General features: G+C 45.1%; 1 protein-coding gene across 4 annotated transcripts in view; it reads right to left on the bottom strand.

Annotated features, from left to right (window-relative positions):
* Positions 1-246: 246 nt before the first annotated feature.
* Positions 247-24229, bottom strand: part of CES5A (carboxylesterase 5A) — a 271038-nt gene continuing 247055 nt past the window's right edge. For 2 of the 4 annotated variants that reach the window (XM_070770595.1, XM_070770594.1), the window contains 11 exons: positions 23959-24097; positions 21859-21992; positions 18701-18854; positions 17567-17671; positions 15346-15450; positions 13565-13705; positions 10072-10140; positions 8177-8324; positions 3449-3598; positions 859-931; positions 247-768 (listed from right to left, as the gene is read on the bottom strand). In XM_070770595.1, the coding sequence (XP_070626696.1) occupies positions 537-768; positions 859-931; positions 3449-3598; positions 8177-8324; positions 10072-10140; positions 13565-13705; positions 15346-15450; positions 17567-17671; positions 18701-18854; positions 21859-21992; positions 23959-24097 (1450 nt within the window). In that variant the 3' untranslated portion in view covers positions 247-536. The remainder of the gene's footprint in view (positions 769-858; positions 932-3448; positions 3599-8176; positions 8325-10071; positions 10141-13564; positions 13706-15345; positions 15451-17566; positions 17672-18700; positions 18855-21858; positions 21993-23958; positions 24098-24229) is intronic. The other 2 variants (XM_070770593.1, XM_019978727.2) reach the window with 2 other exon arrangements.

The raw sequence follows: 24229 nt of genomic DNA, 5'->3' as shown, positions 1-24229 counted from the left end.
CCATTTCTGAGGAGGATCTCTGGTATATCCCCCTCCCTGAAATATCTCCAGAGTCAGATAAGAGACATAGTTCAAGGCAGTGATGTTCAGGACATCCATTCTTGGTTTGTGGTTAAAATTCACCTGGATGGGGGTTGGAGGACTCGTAATTTGGGAAACGTACACAAGATACGTTTTGCTGATAGAAAGCCCACTTCATTTTGGTTGCTGGGACTATGGGGAGAGTTTTCAGCTCAGAATTAAATTCTGTTCCCTATATATGTTTTGCATTCTTATTTTATTTTAGATCAGTAACAGGATCATGATGATGCCAACTGATGGCCCAGCCCTCTTCCAGCTTTACTAAAGAAATCTGGTAGCCTTCCAAGACAAATTGCATTTTTTTATGTTGAAAATAGTTTTTTAAGGATCATTCCCAAGTTCCCAAAACACAGATAAAGCAGCTGATTCCATAAAGTAACTGAACACAGATGAAGCTAATGATGGTGGAAGAAATTGTAGGAGAAGGAAAACCAAAACTACACAAAGATAACTTCTCAGGGAGCAAAAGAGAAAATGAAAGGCAGGAGTAGAAAAAGGAAGGTTGAGGAAGAAAGAGAAGCCAGGAGAGCTCCGGACGAGGTCATCATTAAGGGGAGGGTTTCTGTCCAAAATTTCAGCTCCAGCTCTTTCAATCTCTGTCCCACGCTTATGTTCAAGTCCAGCTGCAAGTATTCCTCAGACTGCCTGTAGGCCGGCCACAGAGGCAGACCTTTCCCATTAGGATTCCTGGAAGTGAGAGATTTTTTTGCCTCAAATACCCAGTGAGATTTTCATCCTCAAACATCTGGTATGGAGGAAGATGGGAGGTTCACTTACCCAGTCCGAGCAAAGTTAGCCCAGTATCTCATCATCTTCCTGCTCAGCCCTTTCTCTTCCTCTGTGGCTTCTTCTGGAGGAAATAATCACAAAATCTCATTCCCACAATGATGTGCCAGAAGCCCAAGGGGCCTCACATTGGATGAATTGCTTTGGCGCCTTTCTTTCTGTTGCGTCCCTAACAGCCAGCTAAGTCGCAGTACTCATTGTGCATTTGCAGACAATCACCTTCCCAAGCAACCATGCTTTCGCATGGTAGAGGCTGAACACACACCGTTGCTGTCTGTCCAGTGCTCTTCCAGCCTTTTCCATGTGACTGCGATTTCCTTGGGGACAAAGATCACCTCTTTCCCTCTCTACCAATCCATTAATTGTATGTATATTTTTTAATTTGAAAATGTAATACTGCTCAAAGTACAAAATTAGAAACACAGAAAGTAAATCTAATGAAAGTTAAGTTTCTCCCCATCTCTTCTCTCTAGTCACTGAGTTACCAGCCTCAGAGGCAACCTCAGAGGCGACCATTGTTTCCTCGTTCTTGAGTGCACTTCTGAAAGAGTGTAGATGTGCACAGGGCTTTAAGCAGACATCTTTTTACACACTTGGTACTATAATGGACACACATTCTATATCTTTCTCTTTCACTAAAATCGTATCCAGGAGTTAGTTCCACATTGGCACCTATAAAACTTCCATTTGTTGCTCTTTGTTGTTCTAGAAACATATAATATATAAATATATATTTATATGTATGTGCTTGCGTGTGCGTTCAGTCATGTCCGTCTCTTTGTTACACCATGGACAGTAGCATGCCAAGCTCCTCTGTCCATGGGATTTTCCAGGCAAGAATACTAGAGTGGGCTGTTATTTCCTCCTCCAGGGGATCTTCCCAATCCAGGGATCAGACCCACATCTCTGGCATCTCCTGCATTGGCAGGCAGATTCTTTTCCACTGAGCCACATGCGAAGCCCATATTTATATTTAATTATATGTAAATATATTATTCAGGTATCCAGTACTATATTAATGGGTCTTGACATTTTTTGAATCTTTTGCTCAAAAAAGCAATGTTTCACTGTGTGCATATATATTTTTGCACACGAGGAAGTATAACTGCACACACAAAAAAATCTTAGAAGTTGAATTGTTGGACTAATGACTACGTGCATTTTAAGTTTTGATAGAGTGTTCCATTGATACATGAGGTTATCTATTATCCCCCACCTGCTCAAATACATTATGTAAAATGTTCTTCCCAACTTTGACCTATGAAAAATGATTACTTGGTCAAGGTTAGTTTTTAATCCTCTTTGCCAGGAGCCAGTCTAGGTAGATTTTTATGTTCAAAAGCCACTGGTGTTTCTGTTTCCCTAAACTATCTATTTATATCTGTTACTCAGTTTTTGACTGGGTTGTGCTTTTCTCATTGATTTCACAAGCTCTTCAGATACCAAGTAATTTAACTCTTTGACCCAAACACATGTTGTTCATTTGTCCATTTTTGAGAGTCCATGTGCCCATCACATACTATAGACTCAGTGATGGCTACTGAGTAGTAATAGTAATATTTATTAAGCACTCACCACGTGATTTATGAGAATTGTTTCATTTAATCCTTATGACAACCTAAGAGGTAGTTCTGTTATTACTGGCATTAAAGATAAGAAAGAATAAATAAAGCAATGAACAAACCACACTACACACACTCTAGAGGAGAGGTTCTGTCCTTATCACAGAGCGGCCAGTGTGAATTGGTTAAGGGTCCATATTGTGCAATTTTTTAAATGAAATAGTTTAGTCCTAACTCCTGTGTATAGTTCCTGTGGTTTTTAAAATTTTGATAACCTCAATGAACAGGTCATAAGCTCAGGAATAAATGAGCTAACCTCACTAGAAACAGTTCACAAGCATTCACATAAGATCACCTGAATCCACACCACTTTCAGCTAAAATTATGAAAAATATGGCTTTTGCCTTTGAAAGCCCTGGATGGTAGCCTCAGGGGAGCTCTGGGAAGGGCGGGGAGGATAAGATCAGGTGTCAGGGAGAGGGAACTAAGTGGCTTTGTTTCTCAAAATGATCAGATTGTGGGACTTACTGGTGGTCCAGAGACTAAGACTGTGCACTCCTAATGCAGGGGACCCAGGTTCGATCCCTGGTCAGGGAACTAGATCCTATATGCTGCTATTAAGAGATCACATGGTAGAACTTAAGATCCTGTGTGCCGCAAGGACAATGGAAGAACTCACAGGCCACAGCTAAGACCCAGTGCAGCCAAGTAAATAAATATTGAATTGCATGAGTGCCCCCAGATGGCCACCCTGCCTTTAGTCCAAACAGAAACATTTATCGAGCAAATGTTGGCCCTTCTTTTTCATCCTTGTTTCTAAAACTATGACTGGGGCCATTCTCCAGGGAAAGGTTGTGTCTGTTAACCAGAGGTTCAGTCCACCCCGCCAGCACTCCCAGGCTCTTGCATAGTGGTGGGGTGGGCGAGGCTTCATGCTAAAGGTGGTGATTCTCTCCTTATCCCCTTCTCCCTATTTCATGTTCCTGCAAGAGCAGGAACCCCTCAGGCCAGTTTCTTACCAAACATGACAATGTTGCCCTTCAGGAAGGCGCCTCCAAAGACGAAGCGGATTTCATCAGTGTGATCAGCCTTGACAAAAGATGGCTTCCTGTCCTTCAAGCACTGGGGCCGATGCTGAAACTCATAGAAGTAGACAGGGGCACCAGCATCTACAGGAAGATCGAGAGGGTTTGTGGTAGACATGCAGGCAGGGGACAGTAGAGGCTGGCCCCTCACTCCACCCATCTGGTCTGGGATTCACAGACTCACAGGTGGAACAGCCCAGAGACTAGAGGTGACCTAAAAAGCTAACTCCTTCTTCCTCATCTGAGGCTAGGGTTTCCTGCTCCTGGAAACAGAACTCATTACCCCTCAGGGCAAAATTCTGAAAGAGATGGGAATACCAGACCACCTGACCTGCCTCTTGAGAAACCTGTATGCAGGTCAGGAAGCAACAGTTAGAACTAGACATGGAACAACAGACTGGTTCCACATAGGAAAAGGAGTACGTCAAGGCTGTATATTGTCACCCTGCTTATTTAACTTATATGCAGAATACATCATGTGAAACGCTGGGCTGGAAGAAGCACAAGCTGGAATCAAGATTGCTGGGAGAAATATCAATAATCTCAGATATGCAGATGACACCACTCTTATGGCAGAAAGTGAAGAGGAACTCAAAAGCCTCTTGATGAAAGTGAAAGAGGAGAGTGAAAAAGTTAGCTTAAAGCTCAACATTCAGAAAATGAAGATCATGGCATCTGGTCCCATCACTTCATGGGAAATAGTGGAAATAGTGTCAGACTTTAATTTTTTGGGCTCCAAAATCACTGCAGATGGTGACTGCAGCCATGAAATTAAAACATGCTTACTCCTTGGAAGAAAAGTTATGATCAACCTAAACAGCACATTCAAAAGCAGAGATATTACTTTGACAACAAAGGTCCATCTAGTCAAGGCTATGGTTTTTCCAGTGGTATGGATGTGAGAGTTGGACTGTGAAGAAAGCTGAGCGCCGAAGAATTGATGCTTTTGAACTGTGGTGTTGGAGAAGACTCTTGAGAGTCCCTTGGACTGCAAGGAGATCCAACCAGTCCATTCTGAAGGAGATCAGCCCTGGGATTTCTTTAGAAGGAATGATGCTAAAGCTGAAACTCCAGTACTTTGGCCACCTCATGCGAAGAGTTGACTCATTGGAAAAGACTCTGATGCTGGGAGGGATTGGGGGCAGGAGGAGAAGGGGACGACAGAGGATGAAATGGCTGGATGGCATCACTGACTCGATGGACGTGAGTCTGAGTGAACTCCGGGAGTTGGTGATGGACAGGGAGGCCTGGCGTGCTGTGATTCATGGGGTCGCAGAGTCGGACACGACTGAGTGACTGAACTGAACTGAACTGAACCCCTCAGGGCAGCCTGCAAGGGCAACAGTTCTACTTTTCAAAACAAACAAACAAACAAAAACCAAAGGAGGGTGGGATAAATTAGGAGAATAGCATTGACATGTATTTAAATACCATGTGTAAAATAGATAGCTAGTGGGAAGCTGTTGTATAGCACAGGAGGTCAGCTCTCTGTGCTCTGTGATAACCTGGAGGGCTGGGGTGGGGGTGGATGGGAGGGAGGTCCAAAAGGGAGGGGATGTATGTATACTTATAGTTGATTCATGTTATTATACAGCAGAAACTAACACAACATCATAAAGCAATTATTCTCCAATTTAAAAAATGCTTTATACTGATCCAAGATGTACCTCCTTGTGACTTCCTTTCATTGACCCTGGTTCAGCTGTCTGCAGAAAATAGGACAAAGCTATCCTCCTGCTTCCAAGATGCTCCACTGCGTCCTATGTTGCTTCATCTCTCTTCTACTGCACGTCTTTGCTCTGCCATTTCTGCTCCTTCTCTGCATCAGTTTCTCTCTATTGGATCATCACCATCAGTGGCAAACAAGCTTACAAAGTCTCTCATTAAAGCACACACGTACACATGCATGCATGCATACACACAGAGAAACACATACAAGCATACATACTCTTGGTTTCAACTTGCCCTCCAGTTACTGGCTTATTTCTCTAAATCCTTTCTAGCTAGCCTTAATAATGCAGTTGCTTTGTACTCACAGTCTGTGCTTCCTTGCCTCTCATTTTCTCTCTTTTCATCAAAGTATCAGGTAAAAAGCACAGATTTTAAATGTGCATTTTGGTGAAATTTAACAAATGCGTGCACCTTCATGTAAACACCACCCCAAGCAGGATACAGAGCATTTCCATCACCCCAGAAGTTCCCTTGTAGCTCCTTCTAGTCATTCTACCAAGAAACACAATATTTTTATTCCTATCACAATTGATTAATTTTGCTTGTTCTTGAACTTTGTGTGAATGGAATAACACAATATGTACTCTCTTGAATCTGGCTTCTTTGGCTCATCATAATGTTTTTGAGGTTCATCCATGTTTTCCCTGTATCAATAGTTGATTCCCTGTCACCAAGTAGTATGCTGTTGCATGAATATACCATAAATTATTTATCTATTCATCTGATGAAAGACATTTTGGGTTCTTTCCAGTTTGGGGCTATTATGATTGAAGCTGCTGTGGATATCCATACACAAGTCTTATGTATATTTGAATAATAGAGTAGGTATATGTCTAACTTTGTAAGAAACGTGCTGTTTTCCAGAGTGATTGTAACCATTTCACATTCTTGTCAAAAGTACTAAACATTCCACATCCTTGGCAATACTTTTTGGTATATGGCTTGAGTTTTTAATATTAAATATTAATCATTCTAGCAGGTGTAAATGATTGCCTCATTTTGGGCTTACTTTGCATTTCCCTGATGATTAATACTGTTGAGCACCTTTTCATGTGCTTTTTGTTCTCATTTTTCCTCTATTGCATAGTGTCTTTTCAAGCCTTTCACCCATTTGTAAATGGATTATTTGTCTTTTCATTATTGAACTATAAGAATTCTTCTAGTCTGGATATGGATTTTTTTGGTGGGATAGCTGTGTTGTGAATATATTCTTCCATCTGTGGCTTGCTTTCTTCACTGTAAGTCGTAAAAACTCACCAACATAAATGTCAACATTTTAATAGTTTCAGGGTGTGTAATTCAGCAGCTTTTAGAAAGTTCAGAATGTTGTGCAATCATCACCACTATCTAGGTCCAGAACATTCTTGTCACTCCAGACAGAAACCCAGGCCCGTTGAAGCACTCATTCCCTCATTGACCCCTCCCTTTCATTCATGAAAACTCTATGACTCTGTAGATTTGCCTATTCTGGACATATCACATAAACAGAATCACACAACATATAAGCTTTTGTGTCTGGCTTCTTACACTTAGCAGTGCTTCCAAGCTTCATCCATGTTGTGGCATGTATCAATATTTCATTACTTTTTAATGGCCAAATAATAATTCATATATATAAATTAAATATATATGTCCTGCATTGGCAAAAGGATTCTTTATCACTAGCATCACCTGGGAAGCCCCATAATCCAAAAAGATACATGCACCCTAATGTTCATAGCAGCAGTACTCACAATATCCAAAACATGGAGACAACCTAAATGTCCATCAGCAGAGAGATGGATAAAGAAGATGGGGTGTGTGTATTATGTATTTATATATACACATATATACACAGTGGAATACTACTCAGTCATAAAAAGAATGAAATGATGCCATCTGCTGCAACACAGATGCAACTAGAGATTACCATACTAAATGAAGTAAGCCAGAAAGAAAGTAAGCCGTGAAAGAAAAAGGCAAATACCCTATAACATCACTTACATGTAGTATCTAAACTACGACACAAATGAACCTAATTGTGAATGGGCTCACAGACACAGAGGACAAATCTGTGGTTGCCAACAGGGAAGGGGGATGGGGAGGGACGGACTGGGAGTTTGGGGTTAGCAGATGAAAATTGTTATGTATAGAACGGATAACAACAAGGTCCTACTGTATAGCACAGGAAACTATACTCAATATCTGTGATAAGCCATAATGGAAAAGAATACTGAAAAGAATATATATATGTGTATATATATACATATATGTAGCTGAATTATTTTGCTGTATAGCAGAAATTTACACAACATTGTAAATCAACTGTACTTCAATTAAAAGTAAATAAATACAAACTTTTTTTAAAAAAGAAAGAAAGGCAGGTTTGTGCCCCACAAGTAATCTCTTTCTTATTGCTCCACTGCTCCTTATAGATATTTGGGAAGACATTTCCAGACAGGGCTTCCCAGGTGACTCACTAGTAAAGAATCCACCTGCCAATGCAGGAGACATGGGTTTGATTCCTGGGTCGGGAAGATCCCCTGGAGTAGGAATTGGCAACTTGCTCCAGTATTATTGCCTGGAAAACTGGAAGATTGTAGCCCACGGAGTCACAAAGAGTCAGACACAACTGAGCATGCACACGCACGCATTCCAAAGAGAAAGGTAAGTGTGGGCCGGCCTCTGAAAATATGGGGGGATGGGACTTTTCTACACAGTCCTGAAGAAAGGAAAGTACTAGAATCAACAAGGACTGATCAACATTCCTGAACTCTGAAAGGCAGGGGAACTGCGAAGGTCAGCATGCAGGGCTATATCCCAGGCAGCCTTGGGAGCTCCCTCTCAGCAAGGGAACAGCAGGGCAGGGCAGAGCAGGTGGCCGCCAGTATACAGGCAAAGGGATCCCTGCGGCCACCAGCCTTGCAGGAGGAGGGGTGCGAGGAGACTTACCTGTGTGATATTGAGCTGTGACCAGCCCAGGGATCACAAAGAACACATCTCCAAGCAAATCCAGGAAGCGATTTCGTATATCGACCAGAGAGTGCTTATTGTGGAAATATTCATTAGCCACAAGGTATAAATACTGGACAGGGATGTGCTGTAAAACATCATGGTAGCAAGAGATCCAGGTCAACTGCAATAGCCATCATAGCGACACTCGCCAAACATTTGCCTTTGCAAGCATAATTCTGAGTGCTTTATATGCATTGTCTCATTGAATCCACACAGTAATACTATGACGCAGGCATCAGAATTAACCCCATTTGACAGGTGAGGGAACTGAGGTTTAGAGAGGTGATGTGGTTTGTCCAAAGTGGTAGAACTATGACTCCTTCACAAGTCTATTTGCATCCAGGTCCCATGTTCTTAACTCCAGTATGAGGTGTTTGGTCATGTTCACCCATCCCAACAGTCTACAAGTCCCTCAAATTCAGGGAGAGTGCCTGCTATCACTGTTCAGTTCAGTCGCTCAATTGTGTCTGACTCTTTGTGGCCTCATGGACAGCAGCATGCCAGGCTTCCCTGTCCATTACCAACTCCCAGGGCCTGCTCAAACTTATGTCCATCGAGTCAGTGATACCATCCAACCATCTCATCCTCTGTTGTCCCCTTCTCCTCCTACCTTCAATCTTCCCCAACATCAGGGTCTTTTCCAATGAGTCAGCTCTTTGCATCAGGTGGCCAAAGTATTGGAGCTTCAATTTCAGCATCAGTCCTTCCAATGAATATTCAGGACTGATTTCCTTTAGGATTGACTGGTTTGATCTCCTTGCAGTCCAAGGGACTCTCAAAAGTCTTCTCTAACACCACAGTTAAAAAGCATCAATTCTTTGGCGCTCAGCTTTCTTTATGGTCCAACTATCACATCCATACATGACTACTGAAAAAACCATAGCTTTGACTAGACGAACTGCTTTTAAATATGCTGTCTAGGTTGGTCATAGCTTTTCTTCCAAGGAGCAAGTGTCTTTTAATTTCATGGCTGCGGTCACCATCTACAGTGATTTTGGAGCCCAAGAAAATAAAGTCTCTCACTGTTTCCATTGTTTCCCCAACTATTTGCCATGAAGTGATGGAACCGGATGCCATGATCTTAGTTTCCTGAGTGTTGAGTTTTAAGTCAGTTTTTTTCCCACTCTCCTCTTTTACTTTCATTAAGAGGCCCTTCAGTTCCTCTATCACTGTACCCAGGACCTAAGGACATGCCAGGGTGTGCAGACTCTCAAGAAACATTTATTCAATGAAAAAATGAATGAAATGAACCTGGCACAGAATACACACTGAGTGTATGTTTATGGAAAGAAGAAAGGAAGGAAGGGAAGAAATCTGTCTCTGTCTTAGTGTCTAGGTTGATATATCTCTATACCCCTAGTATAGGGAGTGAATGAATAAATGATTGGCTAAAGGCCCTCAGCACTGCTAGAACAGAGAACAGTACCTGACTGGTATGTAGTGAATATGGGTCTCTAGTCCCAGGTGGTTTTCAGAATTCAAAACTTTTCAGTTCTTAGATGAATAATTCAGTACATATGCTGCATATTATACGATATGCTCAGCCCCCACATTGATCACATAGAAACATATAGTGGGACAAAGTGAATGAACGTGTAGGAATAATGAAGACCAATGGCTGTGTATCAGTCTAGGTGAATTTTGGCTGCCGAGCTTGTGGGCTGTCAGAGCTATTTGGATGTTGAGACTGTGGATAAGGGATTGCAGAACTCTGTTTAGTGAAGATCTACTAATGAATGAATGAATAAATCTCTATCCCAGCCTTACCCCTGAGTGTGACCCAGGAGGTTTGTGAAATGAATGGATCTTGGAGGAGAGTCAAGCTCGCTTACCAGGACTGAGTGTATCAGTTGCAGGGCGAGGGACTTGTTGGAGCCCCAGAGGATCTCAGGAAACTCCTTCTGTGGAAAGAAGCAGGGAGTCCTCCGTGAGTACATCAGGTCATCAGAAGAGAAACTGGTCTCCCCAAGTGCCCAGGCACCCACCTTTCAGAGGGGAGGCTGGCTAGAGCAGGAACCCTTTCAGCCCCGAGGGGTCCATGTGTAAGGAGCAGCCTCAGTGGGTTGGTTGAGCAATGATGATTCTTTTTCTCACATTTGAATTTATCAAGCAGCCGTTCCCTGTCATACCTGAGGTCTTGAGGGAGCTGAGTGGCCACCACATTATGAGTTGGGTGTGTCCTCTACCAAATTCCTATGTGGAACCCCTGCTGCTGCTGCTGCTAAGTCGCTTCAGTCTTGTCCGACTCTGCGCGACCCCATAGACAGCAGCCCACCAGGCTCCCCGTCCCTGGGATTCTCCAGGCAAGAACACTGGAGTGGGTTGCATTTCCCTCTCCAATGCATGAAAGTGAAAAGTGAAAGGGAAGTCGCTCAGTCCTGTCCGACTCTTCGAGACCCCATGGACTGCAGTCTACCAGGCTCCTTCTAGGACCTCAGAATGTGACTGTGTACGGAGAGGAGGGTCTTTAAAGGGGTTGTTGAACTAACATGAGGATGCTAGGATGGGCCCTAATCCAGTCTGATCGGTGTCCTTACAAGAAGAGGAAATTTGGACATGCAGAGACTCAAGGGGTGTGCACACGGAGGAAAGACCTGTGAGGCCACAGCGAGAAGGTGGCCACCGGCAAACCAAAGAGGAGGCCGCAGAGGAAACCAAACCTGCTGGCACTTTGATCTTGAACTTCTAGCCTCTAGAACACTGAGAAAATACACTTCTGTGGTTTAGGCCACCTCTGCGGTATTTCATTACGGCAGCCCTAGGAAACTAATGCAGACCACCACTTGGCTTCAACAGCAAGTTGAAGTGGTTTATTTATTGCTCTCTTTCTAAAGTCCTTTGTCATTGGGCAGTTGGCAGAGGCAGGCAGCAAGTGAGGCTGCAGAGTGGATGGTTAAAAACACAGAGGCTGCTTGGTACAGAGTAAGAGCTACAAGCAGTTATTTTTAAAATGACCCTTCCCTGGCCAATATCACAGCTTAAAAACATGAGGTAATAGAAATAGTATTCACTTGTCAAATGAATTTCTCTGGTACATTTTCTGCTGAAAATCTTGGGGTAATGAATCATGACAGATATTTAAACAAATCTGTCTTGTGGAATCTGAGAGAACCCCTAGAGTCTTTCAAATAATCCACAAGTACTTTTAAACTACTAAGAACCCTCTCTGTATGTTCAGGAGCCAGGATTGGTTTTTGGAGGTTTTCTATGGTCTCAAACAACCACAGAATGACAGCACTCATGCAGGCTTTTGCTGTACAGACTTGGACACCAAGTCCTGTCCTCCTACTTGAATAATTCCAATATCTAATAAATGCCTAGCATTTAGACTATATGCCAGGCTATTTGATGTGTATCTGTGAGGCAGGTAGTAACTTTAGCCATATTTCATAGATGAGGGAACAGAGATTCAGAGAGGTTAGGCAGCTCCTCGAAGGTCACACAGCCGGTAAATAGAGAACTCAGCATTTACAGGCAGAACCTAAATATATGAAATTTATACACTGCTGTCTCCTCTCTAGCTAGGAGATTTAGGAAAGTCACATTAGCCTCTCTGAGTCTCAGTTTCTTTAGCTGCTAAATGGGGATAATAATGCCTGTTTGCATTATTGTACAGTCGCCAAACACTTGGCTTATGAAAGACACTCAGTCACAGTGATTATGGTGATGAGGCTGTTATCAGTAGCGCCTGTCTCCCTTTTTCTAGTACAGATCCACAAAGCATTAAAAGAACTAACTTAAGCCACAGTCTGTGACTCAGTTGCTTCAATTACAATGAGGGGAAAAATTCCCCACTCCACCTACCCTGAAACATTGCTCTGTATGTCAAATTAATAATCGCCAGAACATGCCTTTAACAACCCAGTGATCTCAGGGTTTTGATTCCAGAGGACCACCAGCTAGCCTTGTAACTCGACAAATCACTGTATTTCATAGCCTGCATTTCATACACTGTATTTCACTGCCCCTACTTGAAAGGTGGAGGTTGATCTGTAGAAATGAACTAGGAAATATAAAGAACTGAGCGCTCTCTTCTGAGCACAGCATTGCGCGTGTGCTAAGTTGCTTTAGTTGTGTCCGAATCTTTGCGACCCTGTGGACTATAGTCTGCCAGGTTTCTCCGTCCATGGGATTCTCCAGGCAAGAACACTGGAGTGGGTTGCCATTTCCTCCTCCAGGGAACCTTTCCAACCCACGGATCAAATTTGTATCTCTTATGTCTCCTGCATTGGCAGGTGGGTTCTTTACCACTAGCGCCACCTGGGAAGCCCTCTGAGGACAGATGAAAAGCTTATTTTAAATGGGGAGACTCAAACTACAGGGTCAAACAAACCATGGCTCCTACTAAGCATTCAGATCTCAGCTCAAATGGTCCCTCCTCAGAGAACTTTTTCCTGACCTCTTTTCTGCTCCCTAAAGAAGCCTCCTCTTCTCAGTCTATGTTCTTCATAGCCCTTGCTGCTGCTGCTGCTAAGTCGCTTCAGTCGTGCCTGACTCTGTGCAACCCCATAGACGGCAGCCCACCAGGCTCCCCGGTCCCTGGGATTCTCCAGGCAAGAACACTGGAGTGGGTTGCCATTTCCTTCTCCCACGCATGAAAGTGAGAAGTGAAAGTGAAGTCACTCAGTCGTGTCCAACTCTTAGCGACCCCATGGACTGCAGCCCACCAGGCTCCTCCATCCATGGGATTTTTCCAGGCAAGAGTACTGGAGTGGGGTGCCATTGCCTTCTCTGACTCTCTGAAACCATCCATTCAATCTTGCATATTATCTGTCTCTCCCCTTGAGAATGTAAGCTGGCAAAAAGCAGGAACCATGTGACTTGCTCATTGCTGAATGCTGTTTTTTTTTTAATGAGTGCAGGGCATAGAGTAAACCCTTGGTTCATATTTGTCGGATGAATGAAACAAGTCAATAATTTTGCAACTTGCAGTGGCATTCTTGGAAATGAAATGCCAGAATCAAGGCTTGAAATGAAAGTGTGAAGGTCTGCAGTTTTCTAAACCTGTGTGAATTTCACCTTTGAGGGAGAAACAGTGCTTATTTGAAACAATCATTTGTAATATTTTGAACAAAGTCCATTTGGATCTCTCACTTTTTTGTACAATTGTTTCTTTAACCCTATAGGAAGAACAGAGTGAACACTTGCTGCAGCTGCCCCCAATCCACAGTTCTCCTCCTTCAGAGAGAAAAAGTGACTGGTGTGTATTTGGGGTGATGGGCTCCAGCCCTCATAATGCTGGTGAGAGCTATGTGCATGCCCAGTGTGAAGCAGACAGCTGCCTCACTGTTGAAGGAGTGGGAGGAGGCACAGAGGAATTCTTACCATGGGTAGCAGGAAGCCACACTCGTGGTTATTGACTCCGATGATGGAAGGCACCAGATGAAATAATTTTTGAGCCAACAGGTCTAGCGGCTCATTAGGAAAGAAAAGGCCATCAACCACTCGAGTGAAAGACTTGGTTTTCTGAAACAAGGAAGAAGAGAAAAATCAGCAGCTGTTTCATTTCACAAAACCTGCTGTCCCCAGACTCTAGCCCAACTGAACCAATCCACTATAGCAAAAGGCATTAAGAAAAGAAAAATCAATCACTCTTGGCCCATCCCGAGGCATCAGTGCTTCCTGGCCAACTCTGCCACTCACTTGGGCAAAGGGGCCCAACTTTTCTGGGCCTGAATTTCCTGGTCTTCTAAATGAGGATAAAAAAGTAGTAACTCCCTAAGATATATAATACCCCAGCACAATGATTCTCAGAAAGTGGCTCCAGGACCAGCAGCATTGCCTGGGAACTTGTTACAATTGCAAATTCTCGGGCTTCCCTGGTGGTCTAGTGGTAAAGAACCCGCCAGCCAATGCAGGGAACACAGGTTCGATCCCCGGTCCAGGAAGATCCCACGTGCCTCAGAGGAACTAAGCCCATTGCGCCACAACTACTGAAGCCCAAGTGCCTGGAGCCCGTGCTCCACAAGAGAAACCACTGCGATGAGAAGTTCACACACCACCACAAAGAATAGCCCCTGCTCTCTGCAACTAGAGAAACCCTGTACAGCAATGAAGACCCAGCATAGCCGAAAATAAATAGAAATAAATTAAAAAAAAAATTCTCATGCCCTATCCCAGGCCTGCCAAATACAAAACTCTGGGGCGTGCAGCTCAGTAACCAGCTCTCCAGGTGAGTCTGATGCACGCTCAAGCATGGAACCACTGTCCAAATGCCATGGACAGAGAGGTGAGGTGAGGGGATGGCCAGGGTAGTGTGGGTTGGTATGCCGTCTTCCCAAGGTGTCTTCCTCAGCACTGAGACTTGGGTCTGGATGGACGGTTCTTGGGTCTTAGGAAGCAACATCTGGTTCTATTCATGCTTTTTTTTGTTTGTTTTTTTTAGGTCTCTGTTTTGGGAGTAGGGGTAGAAGAGAGCCCACAGAAAGAACTTTCACACTACATTGGGTCAAGAACTTATCTATTTCCTGGGTCCTAGTACAACTTGTAGCAGATTTTTCAATCCATGCCAAATAATTGTTTAACAAATGTTGGAAACGGACAGGTAAGGATTTCATTGTCTCTCAAGGACTATCAGAGGGTCTCAAGATTGGAAGATTAGGCATAAAAGGTTATCCAGTCCAATAAATTACTTGGTGATTGAAATTCATCTATGGTCATTTAGACCCTGCTTACATACCTACAGAGGTGGGTATCTCACTGTCTTCTAAAGGAGCTGATCCTTTTTCAGATAACTGAGTTTTTAGAAAGTGCTTAGTTATGGCTCCCCAACTTCCAGCTTTTGATCTTGACTTTAGCTCCTGGTGGCCTGTGGAGCAAATGTGGACCCTCTTCCCTGTAAGATCCCTTCACTGATGTAGAGACAGTTACAATCTTGGTGTTTTGTTGTGTCTTCTCCAAGCTAAGCAGCACCCTGGCTTGTCAATCTCCTTAAATTAAACTATAAGAGCTCTATATTCCACATTGCTTTTTTTTATAGTCATTACTAGGAATCCCCAACCCCCATCTGTCCAAGTTCTGAATTGAAATAAATAAGAGGGAGGTAGGATTTGCCTACGATTCCATTCAAAGGACAACCTTGTCCCCAAACTCCCCCCCCTCTTCACCTGGTTGATGCTCAGCAACTCCTTGGAGGACTTTGCCCGCAGGCACTGCAGCAGGGCAATGGAGTCCGACGCGCTGCAGTCACAAATACTTGCAATTGTCTGCAACTATTTTCGGAGAAGGAATAGGTCAGTGCACAGAACTGAAAGCCTCCAGGAAAATGAGAGTTGAAAAACGTCCTCAGTCCAGCCCTAGGCTGCTGCTTCATATATGAAGACCAGCATGTGGCCTCTCTCACCACGGGCCCATAATGGAATGCGCACACTGAGGACAGGCTGGCACTGCATCATCTTTTCTCTCTTGCCTGACTCTCCTCGCCATCTTTAGTAATCACCTGAGCTGGATCTGTTTCAGCCTGTCAGCTCCGCTCAGGCCCCACCGCCACCCCAACCTGGAGCATCTGAACATGTCCTGAACATCCTTTTTCTGTCTCTACCAATTCCATTTATTCCTTGAGGCCCAAGCCCCATCTTTTCCAGGATGTCCTTTTAGCCCATAGAGCCCATGAGCCCTTCCTTTTCTAATCTCCTGTTACTCTAAGTGTCCTCATCTTCCTGTCCTAGTTAGCCTTTGCTAGACACCTTCCTGCTCTCTCCCTGGACTTCCTACATATATAGAACTTGGCTCTTGATAGTAGTTGTCCTTACTCTTCTGGGAGTCATGGATGCTCTGAGTATCCAGTGGAAGCTACAGACGCTCTCCCTGAAAGACGCACACACATGCAGTCTGCATACAACTGCAGGGGTTCTAGAACCACCTCTTCTACTTTCCATGGGTTCCAGGTTAAAAATCATAAAAAGGATTGATGCCATCCAACCATCTTATCTTCTGTCACCCCCTTCTCCTGCCCTCAGTCTTTCCCAGCATCAGGGTATTTTCCAATGAGTTGGCTCTTTGCATCAGGTGGCCAAAGTAGATTAAGTAAATAAGCCATACATAATACAGAGGACTGAGTTATATATCACCAGCAAAGAATAATGGATAAGATGTAAGAACTATCACACATCTGCTTACACACACAGTCTTAAGTTTGTATATGCTTTCTCCACTTAAACACTCATTGGTCTTAAAATACAGCAGGGAAAACAAAGAGCACTCAATATGTGTGTGGCAAACGCACAAACTAAAAGTAGCTTGATATATCATTCTACCAAAATCAATATTCTCTGTGTATTGAGAGTATTTTTAAAAATCATATTACAGCTCTGTGTTCCCACTTTTGGTTGTTATTTTCTACAAGGTGCTTAAAAAAATGCACCACTAATGTGAATGATACCCAGGAGATGGCTCCATAGTCCAGTGCTTAATTAATATTCATCGAGTGAATCAGCTCATTTGTGAACTCATTCATTCGGCAAACATTTAGAATCTTCTAATACACACCAGATACTATGCTGGGACATGAAAGATACAGAGAGACCTTGGCCTCCAGGTCTTCTTATCTGGGTAGAGCGCTAAGACAAGATGATAGATGACAAATACCTGGGGCACATGCTTCACTTCCCCCTCACAGTCTCATGCCAGACAGCATTTATCAGTAACAGTGTTATTTCACACTGAGCTGGAAACAACCTCAGAACTTTTCTTAACATAGCACTCTAGGTAGAGTGCTGCTAAGTCACTTCAGTCATGTCCAACTCTGTGCGACCCCATGGACGGCAGCCCACCAGGCTCCCCCATCCCTGGGATTCTCCAGGCAAGAACACTGGAGTGGGTTGCCATTTCCTTCTCCAATGCATGAAAGTGAAAAGGGAAAGTGAAATCGCTCAGTCATGTCTGACCCTCAGCGACCCCATGGACTGCAGCCTTCCAGGCTCCTCCATCCATGGGATTCTCCAGGCAAGAGTACTGGAGTAGGGTGCCATTGCCTTCTCCGCTAGGTAGAGTAGAGAAAGCAGATAAGCCATACATAATACAGAAAACTGAGTCATATGTCACCAGCAAAGAATAATGGGTAAAATGTAAGAACTATCACATATGCTTACACCGCCCCTGCCCACCGCCCCCACACATGCAAGCACACCAGCAACAGTGCATTGTGCGCCTGGGCCAACGTCCTGTTGAACCAGACCTTCCATGAAGCAAGAAGGGTCACCTTGGGCCAACATCAGATCCTTTAGTCATGGTCAGTACGGACAGCCAAGCAGATGGTCTCTGGACACCTGATCACATTCTCTCCTGACCAAAGACAGGAAGCTGGAGAGGAGTATACAATATACCTACATCATCATTCCTCTCGTAATCAGGGGCCTTCAGGTAAGGGATGATGGCCACCCCACTCTCCATGATGGCTCTGTGGAATAAGCCTTTGGTCATGGGGGACAGAATCTGGAGAGAGAACACAGGAGGCCCAGGAAACGTTATTCAGGGAGCTTCCCACCCATCACACATAATAGCCAGCCTTTCTTTAGAGAAAACTTTCACAGAGAAGCAGATGCAGAGAGCAGACCTGTGGACATAGGTGGAAGGGGTGATGCCCTGAGAAAGCTGCATTGGCGTGTATATATACTACCGTGTGTACAGTAGACAGCCAGTGGGAGGCTGCTGTGCGACACAGGGAGCCCAGTCTGGCACTCTGTGACAACCTAGAGAGGTGGGATGAGGGAGGTGGAGGGAGGCTAAACATGTCTACATAGGCTGATTTGTGTTGTTGTGTGGCAGAAACAATACACATTTTAAAGCAATTAAAAAATTAAAAATAATAAAAATAAAAGAAATAAAACCTACCAGGAAGCCTCCTTAGTTGTTCTACCCTGCTAAGTCACTTCAGTCGTGTCCGACTCTGTGCAACCCCATAGACGGCAACCCACCAGGCTCTGCCATCCCTGGGACTCTCCAGGCAAGAACACTGGAGTGCGTTGTCATTTCCTTTTCCAATGCATGAAAGTGAAAAGTCAAAGTGAAGTCGCTCAGTCATGTCCAACTCTTCGTGACTCCATGGACTGCAGCCCACCAGGCTCCTCCGTCCATGGGATTTTCTAGGCAAGAGTACTGGAATGGGTTGCCATTGCCTTCTCCGTAAGTGTTCTACACTTAGAGGGAAAAAAAGTCCTGGTTTGGGAATTTCAAGGACTAGCTGCAAAGGTTTGGGCAAATCTAACCTCTCAGAGGCCCAGGTTCCTCATGAACTTGAAGGTCAAGCCTTCTGGCACGGGGGTGCTGGCTCCTTCACTTCTTGCCCTTGAAATGAGACTAAGCCCCCTACTCACCGTGTATTTGTGAGGCTCGAGGGAGACAATGTGTTTATGAGCATTTGTTCAACACGAAAGCAGCAATTAGATGTGCATGACTCATTGTCCTAATTTTTGTCACCTCTCCCACCGAAGTTCCTTCAGGTCCCAAAGAGAAGAAACTCACAAGGCTGGAAACACTTATCGCTCCTGCTGACTCGCCAAAGATGGTCACGCAGCGTGGGTCTCCACCGAAGAACTCAATGTTTTCCTGGACCCAGATCAGAGCAGCCACCTGATCCATGAAGGCCCAGTTCCCCCGCGCGTGCTCGTCCCCTGTGCTGTGGACAAGAGGCAGGGTGAGAACGCTCATCTGGCCACTGTCTGCTTCCCACAGCCTCAGGGGTTGGAGGCGGAGGCTGTGGGCTGTGTCAGGGCACCGCCACTCCAGCTGGAGAAAAGCAGGGAGCCAGAGGCCTGGGGTCGCTGGGAGAACCAGGCTTAATTCTCACCCTCTGTTGGGATTTGGGTTTCTTTGAGAATCTGATGAAAGCTCCATACCCCCAGAAAAATGCATGGACAATTTGGTATGTGCAATTTCAGAGTGTTCACAGGCTCCCCTGAATCCATGGATTCCAGAAGAGTCCTGCTCCTGAGAGTTGGTCTGCACCAGGAAGCAAGACCTCCCTGGGCACAGGGGTTCCAAGTGAATGACTGAATTAAAAATAATGATAATAATAGCAGCTGTTGCAGCATCGTGTACAATGCTGTCCCCAGGGCTTTATAGCTGGAGTTCCTATAATCCTCCCATCCTATGAGGTAGGTGGTGCTGGTCTTTCTCCTTCATCCTTCTGGGTATTCTCTCCGCCCTTCTCCACCTTGTTCTCAAAAGGGCGATTTTCATGAACTACCCCACTGTGTGTGGTCAGAGGGAGGAACCGGCTGGGGGTTTCAGGGTGGAATATTGAGAGACTGATTCCATCACCCCATGTTCCCCCACCTCTGCTGGGAAGTGGTTTGGGCAGTGGCTGCATTTCTAGGCAGCCAGAACTCACTCACGTCATGCCCACTCCCATGCTTGATATCCGCAAGCGTGTTCTAAGGATACTGAGGGATTCATCGTTTCCGTCTCACAGACAGGAAGCAGAGGCATAGAGAGGTGAACTCCCTAGCCCAGGAGCTAGAAAGTCGCAGATCTGGGTCCATTCTCCTAACCGTGTGCCCCTGCTGCTGGGTAGTACACGTATGCTTCCCACCACGTATGAGGGTGACCTCGGGATCATAGTCTACTCCTCCTCCATCTTCCAGTCCCCCACACCGCCCCTCCCCTTGGTTCTCTCTGTCTGTCCCTGATGCCTGTGCTGGCCCCACCTCCACCTTCTCTCTCCCACAATCCCTGCATCTGGTCAGGAGCCACACTCTGCTAATTTCACCTCCATTCCATCATGGCTCCCACGTTGGTTCCCATTCCTCCCTTTGTTTATCCTGATTCATAATCTGGTCACTTATGATCTGGGTGACCATGAGGAAGTCGCTTAACTTGCTTTGCCTCAACGTTCTCATGTCTGAATGGGGTTGATAATGGTACCTGCTTCACATGACTGTTGTGAAGACTGACGGTGCAGGCACACAGTAAGTGCCATATCCATGCTAGTAATCCCTCTAGTTATTCAGCCACCAGCCTGCTTCACCCCATGACCTGCATCTAGGCTGCACAGAAGCACCCCAATCAGATGTCCCATCTGAAGCCCAGGTACCCCTGGGCCAGCCTGCACTCTACTTTGGAGTGACCTTCCACTCTGTTGCTCTGCAGGGCACTCCTGGGTCCCTCCTTCTTTATCCACTAAAAACCAGTCACCATGTACAGCCTGGCATTCAGGGTCTTTCCCAATCAGGCCTGGCCCTACCTTTTCGCACCCATTTCCTATTATATTCTCATCTACCTGTCTATTAGAACCCAGATGTTATAAACAACTTTTGGAAACCTTTCTGTTGAGAGAACATTAGGCAGAATCCCAATGTACAGACCTGCTAAACATGTAAGCACTCTGGTCAGGACATTAGTCTGATCTCAGTCCTTTCTGCCTCCACTGCAGCCTCTCAGCCACCTCCCTGTGCTACATGCCCCAAAGCCCAGTTTGCAAATACTGTTCCAGCCCCAACTTCCTTCCAACTTCCAACTATGTTTCCTTCCAACTTCCTAGTCTTTGCTCAGGCAGCTCCTGTTGCCAAGAGTGCTCTCTCCCAACCCTTCATCCCTAAGTCCAACCCCATCTTTAAGGTGCAGTTAGTTCCAATTCCACTTCTCTCAGGAAGACTGGCTGATTTCTTGCAGCTCCCGCCTCTGTTTCTACATGCAGCTCTGGCACCTCTTATCCTCAGAACGTGACTGATGTCCTGCCTGGCGGGGATTTGTGTCCCTGTGTTATTTTCCCCATGACACTGACAGCCTCTCAGGGGCAGGATACATGCTGGACTCCTTGCTGCCTTCCCCATACTTTCTGACCTTTGGCTCACATCCTGGCCAGGGCTTGAGTTCTGCCATGTTCTAAATAGTATCAAGGAAGTGGCCAAGAGACCTAGCTCCGTTCTGGGAAGTTGTTTCACCTCTCTGTGCTTCCATTTTTCAAGTGTAAAATGAGAATAACAACAGTATGTTTCTCATAGAATTAGCCTGAGGGTGAGTTATAATGAATGCATAGCAAGTGCCTGGCATGGTGTTGGGCTCACATGAGCACTGAAACATGCCTGATATTACTTGGTGGGGGAGGGAAGTCATCAATGGAGTGATTATTCCTAGGTGAGCAATGGAGGAGGCTTGATGTGGGGCCCAATGGCAGACACTTGGAACTGCTCACACTCCTGGTTTCCTCATCTGCCAGGGAGCACATTTCCCTCGCAGTTGAGTGTGGCTATTATGACTGAGTTCTGCCAATTGTATGTAAACAGAGCAATAATCGCCCCCACCAGGCTGGCCTGGAAAGACCACCCTGGTATGATTCTCCTGCTTGTTCTCCATCTGCTGGCCAACTGCAGAGAAGCTGGGTGTGGCCCTAGAGGAGGGATGGAAGGAACCTGTGTCCCTGATTGACCATGGAGAAGAATGCCTGTCAGTCAGAAACACTTGGTTGGATTTTAGTTGAGTGAGAAGGAAAGTTTAAGTTTAACAAATAAACTTGGGGTTTATCAGTTACAGCTGCTAACATAACCTAACTAGTTTGGGCCAAATCAGTTCAGCGTCCCTGAAGGCTCATTTCTCCTTAGGTTGCTGAGCACTAAGTTCCCTGTGGCTGTGCCCAGCTGCTCCTCGGGGGTCAGGGGTGTCAATCCCTTGGGGAGACTCACTTGAAGAAGCCGAATATTCCTAGTCGGTACTGAATGGTCACAACCAGCACGTCCTCATAGGAAGCCAGGGCGGACCCATCAAAGATGGACGCTGAGCCAGTCTCGAAGGCGCCGCCAGGGAGCCACACCATGACCTGAGGAAGGGGAAAGGAACGCTCCAGCCAGCCCACCAGGCACCCACAGCCCCCCTCATGCATGCTGGGACATTCTTTCTTTAGGGAAATAGGAATGTTTCGCTTTCCTTCCCAAACAGCCTCAGCGGTTTTGTCTTTTCAAGAAGGCCCAGGGTTATGTATGTGAATTCTGGCATATGAGTGCCTGGGTTTGATTCCCATCTCTGCCCTTGACTAGTTGTGTGGCTTTGAGCAGCCTTCTGAACCTTTCTGAGGTTCGTTTTTCTCATCTGTAAGATGTGCAGAATGAAAGTGTCTCGTTTATGAGGTTATCATGACGTTTAAAGAAAATTCTTCATCTGAAGTTCATGGAACAATGTTGGCATATTTCAAGAGCTCAAAAAGTGTTAACTTAATGTCATGAAACTTGTGACCAACAGAAAAATGGAAATAGCTATAAGCGATATATGAGACCAAGAGCCACTTAAACTGTTTTAATCTAAGAGTTTATCCTACTTACAGAGAGAAGAGAAGAGAGAAGGGAAAAAGAGAAAAGTGTGGAAGTTTTACTTTACCAATTAGAAAAATTGGGGCCAGGAAACATCAAACATTCAAATGGTATTATCACCAGGTATATACTTAATGTATGTGTGCGAAGTCACTTCAGTCATGTCCAACTCTTTGCCACCCCATGGACTGTAGCCCGCCAGGCTGCCCTGTCCATGAGATTCTCCAGGCAAGAATACTGGAGTGGGTCACCATTACCTTCTTCAAGGGATCTTCCCGACCCAGGGATCGAACCTGAGTCTCTTATTAAGTCTCCTGCGTTGGCAGGCAGGTTCTTTACCACTAGCACCACCTGGGAAGCCCATACTTAATGCATATTACCATGTATATACTTAATTAAAAAAAAATCCCTTCTCTTCTCTTTTAAAAGTCATATTAGTGACTATAACTCATGGGGTAGGAAAGAGAAGAAAGCCATGGAGGTAAAGGAGAACTGGACAAAGCACTGGATTGATACCCAGATCTGCCGCTTACTGTGTGTATAATGTGGACCAAGCTGCTTATGCCCTCCCTGGTCCTCAGCTTCCGCGTCTGTAGACTAGGTCCAATAATCCTCCCCACTGGGTTATTGTGGGGGCTTAGATGAGAGAATGAACTGTACCTGGCACACAGTCAGCCCTCAATAGGTGCTGCTGTTATGATACAATAGAGCAAGTCTCTGTTGCAGTGGCAAGGGGGAGAGAGAGGGTGTGGTCCAAAATTAGATGCAAAGTACACTCACTTGTACAAAGATCTTTCGCATTCTTAAGTGAAACATTTCTCATTATAACCTGTCTTCATTTGAAAATAAAAAATTTGCAAAAGGCAATTATCTTCTTTAAAACAGGATGTCCCCCAGACTTCCTGGGTGGTCCAGAGGATAAGAATATGCCTGCCAATGCAGGGGGCACTGGTTAAATCCCTGGTCTGGGAAGATTCCACATGCCTCGAAGTGACTAAGCCCGTGTGCCACAACTGAGCTCTCACTCTAGAGCCCATGTTCTGCAACAAGACAAGCCCCAGCTTACAGCAACTAGAGAAAGACACTTGCAGCGACAAAGACCCAGCATGGCCAAAAATAAACGAATACATAAATATTTTTTAAAAAACAGGATTTTCCAAACCAAAAAAAATCAGAGTCCTTCAAAGCAGGGTATTTTCTGTTTGCAGACTATTTAATACCCAACAGAGGCGAAAACCAAAACAAAATAAAAAATCAGAGGTCAAATCACTAACCATAAAGAAGTAATCACAAAAGAAGACAAAGCGAATCTGTCAATAGAATGATTTTTAAGAAAGCTATTGACATGTCAAGTGATTACATTTCCCTTTTACCCAAGGGAGCCTATATTTGATTCCAGATATCCAGACACTCCACCCAGGTCCTAGGCCCAGAACCTGCAACTGGAGCCCCTAGCACAGCAGGAGCTGTGAGCCTTACCGGGAGCTTGGAGCCGGTTTCTGCATGGGCCGGTGCATAGATGTTAAGATACAGGCAGTCTTCCGATACTCTGAATTTGGGGTAATGCACCTTGAGAATGTGTTGATCTGTGAACAGCCACTCTGAGTTCTGGAAGCACCTTGGAAAAGGGAAGGAGAAGACCCCAGAGTTGCTGTCAGCAGACCTGCCTCGGAGGGGCCAGCTTTTGTGACAGCAGGGAGGCCTAGTGATGGCCTATGCCTGAGCAGAATAGGGATTCAGTGCTCTGGTA

This window comes from Bos indicus, chromosome 18 (assembly GCF_029378745.1).
Source record: "Bos indicus isolate NIAB-ARS_2022 breed Sahiwal x Tharparkar chromosome 18, NIAB-ARS_B.indTharparkar_mat_pri_1.0, whole genome shotgun sequence".
In the NCBI taxonomy this organism is placed as follows: Eukaryota; Metazoa; Chordata; class Mammalia; order Artiodactyla; family Bovidae; genus Bos; species Bos indicus.
This window is presented reverse-complemented; position numbering and strand designations above follow the sequence as displayed.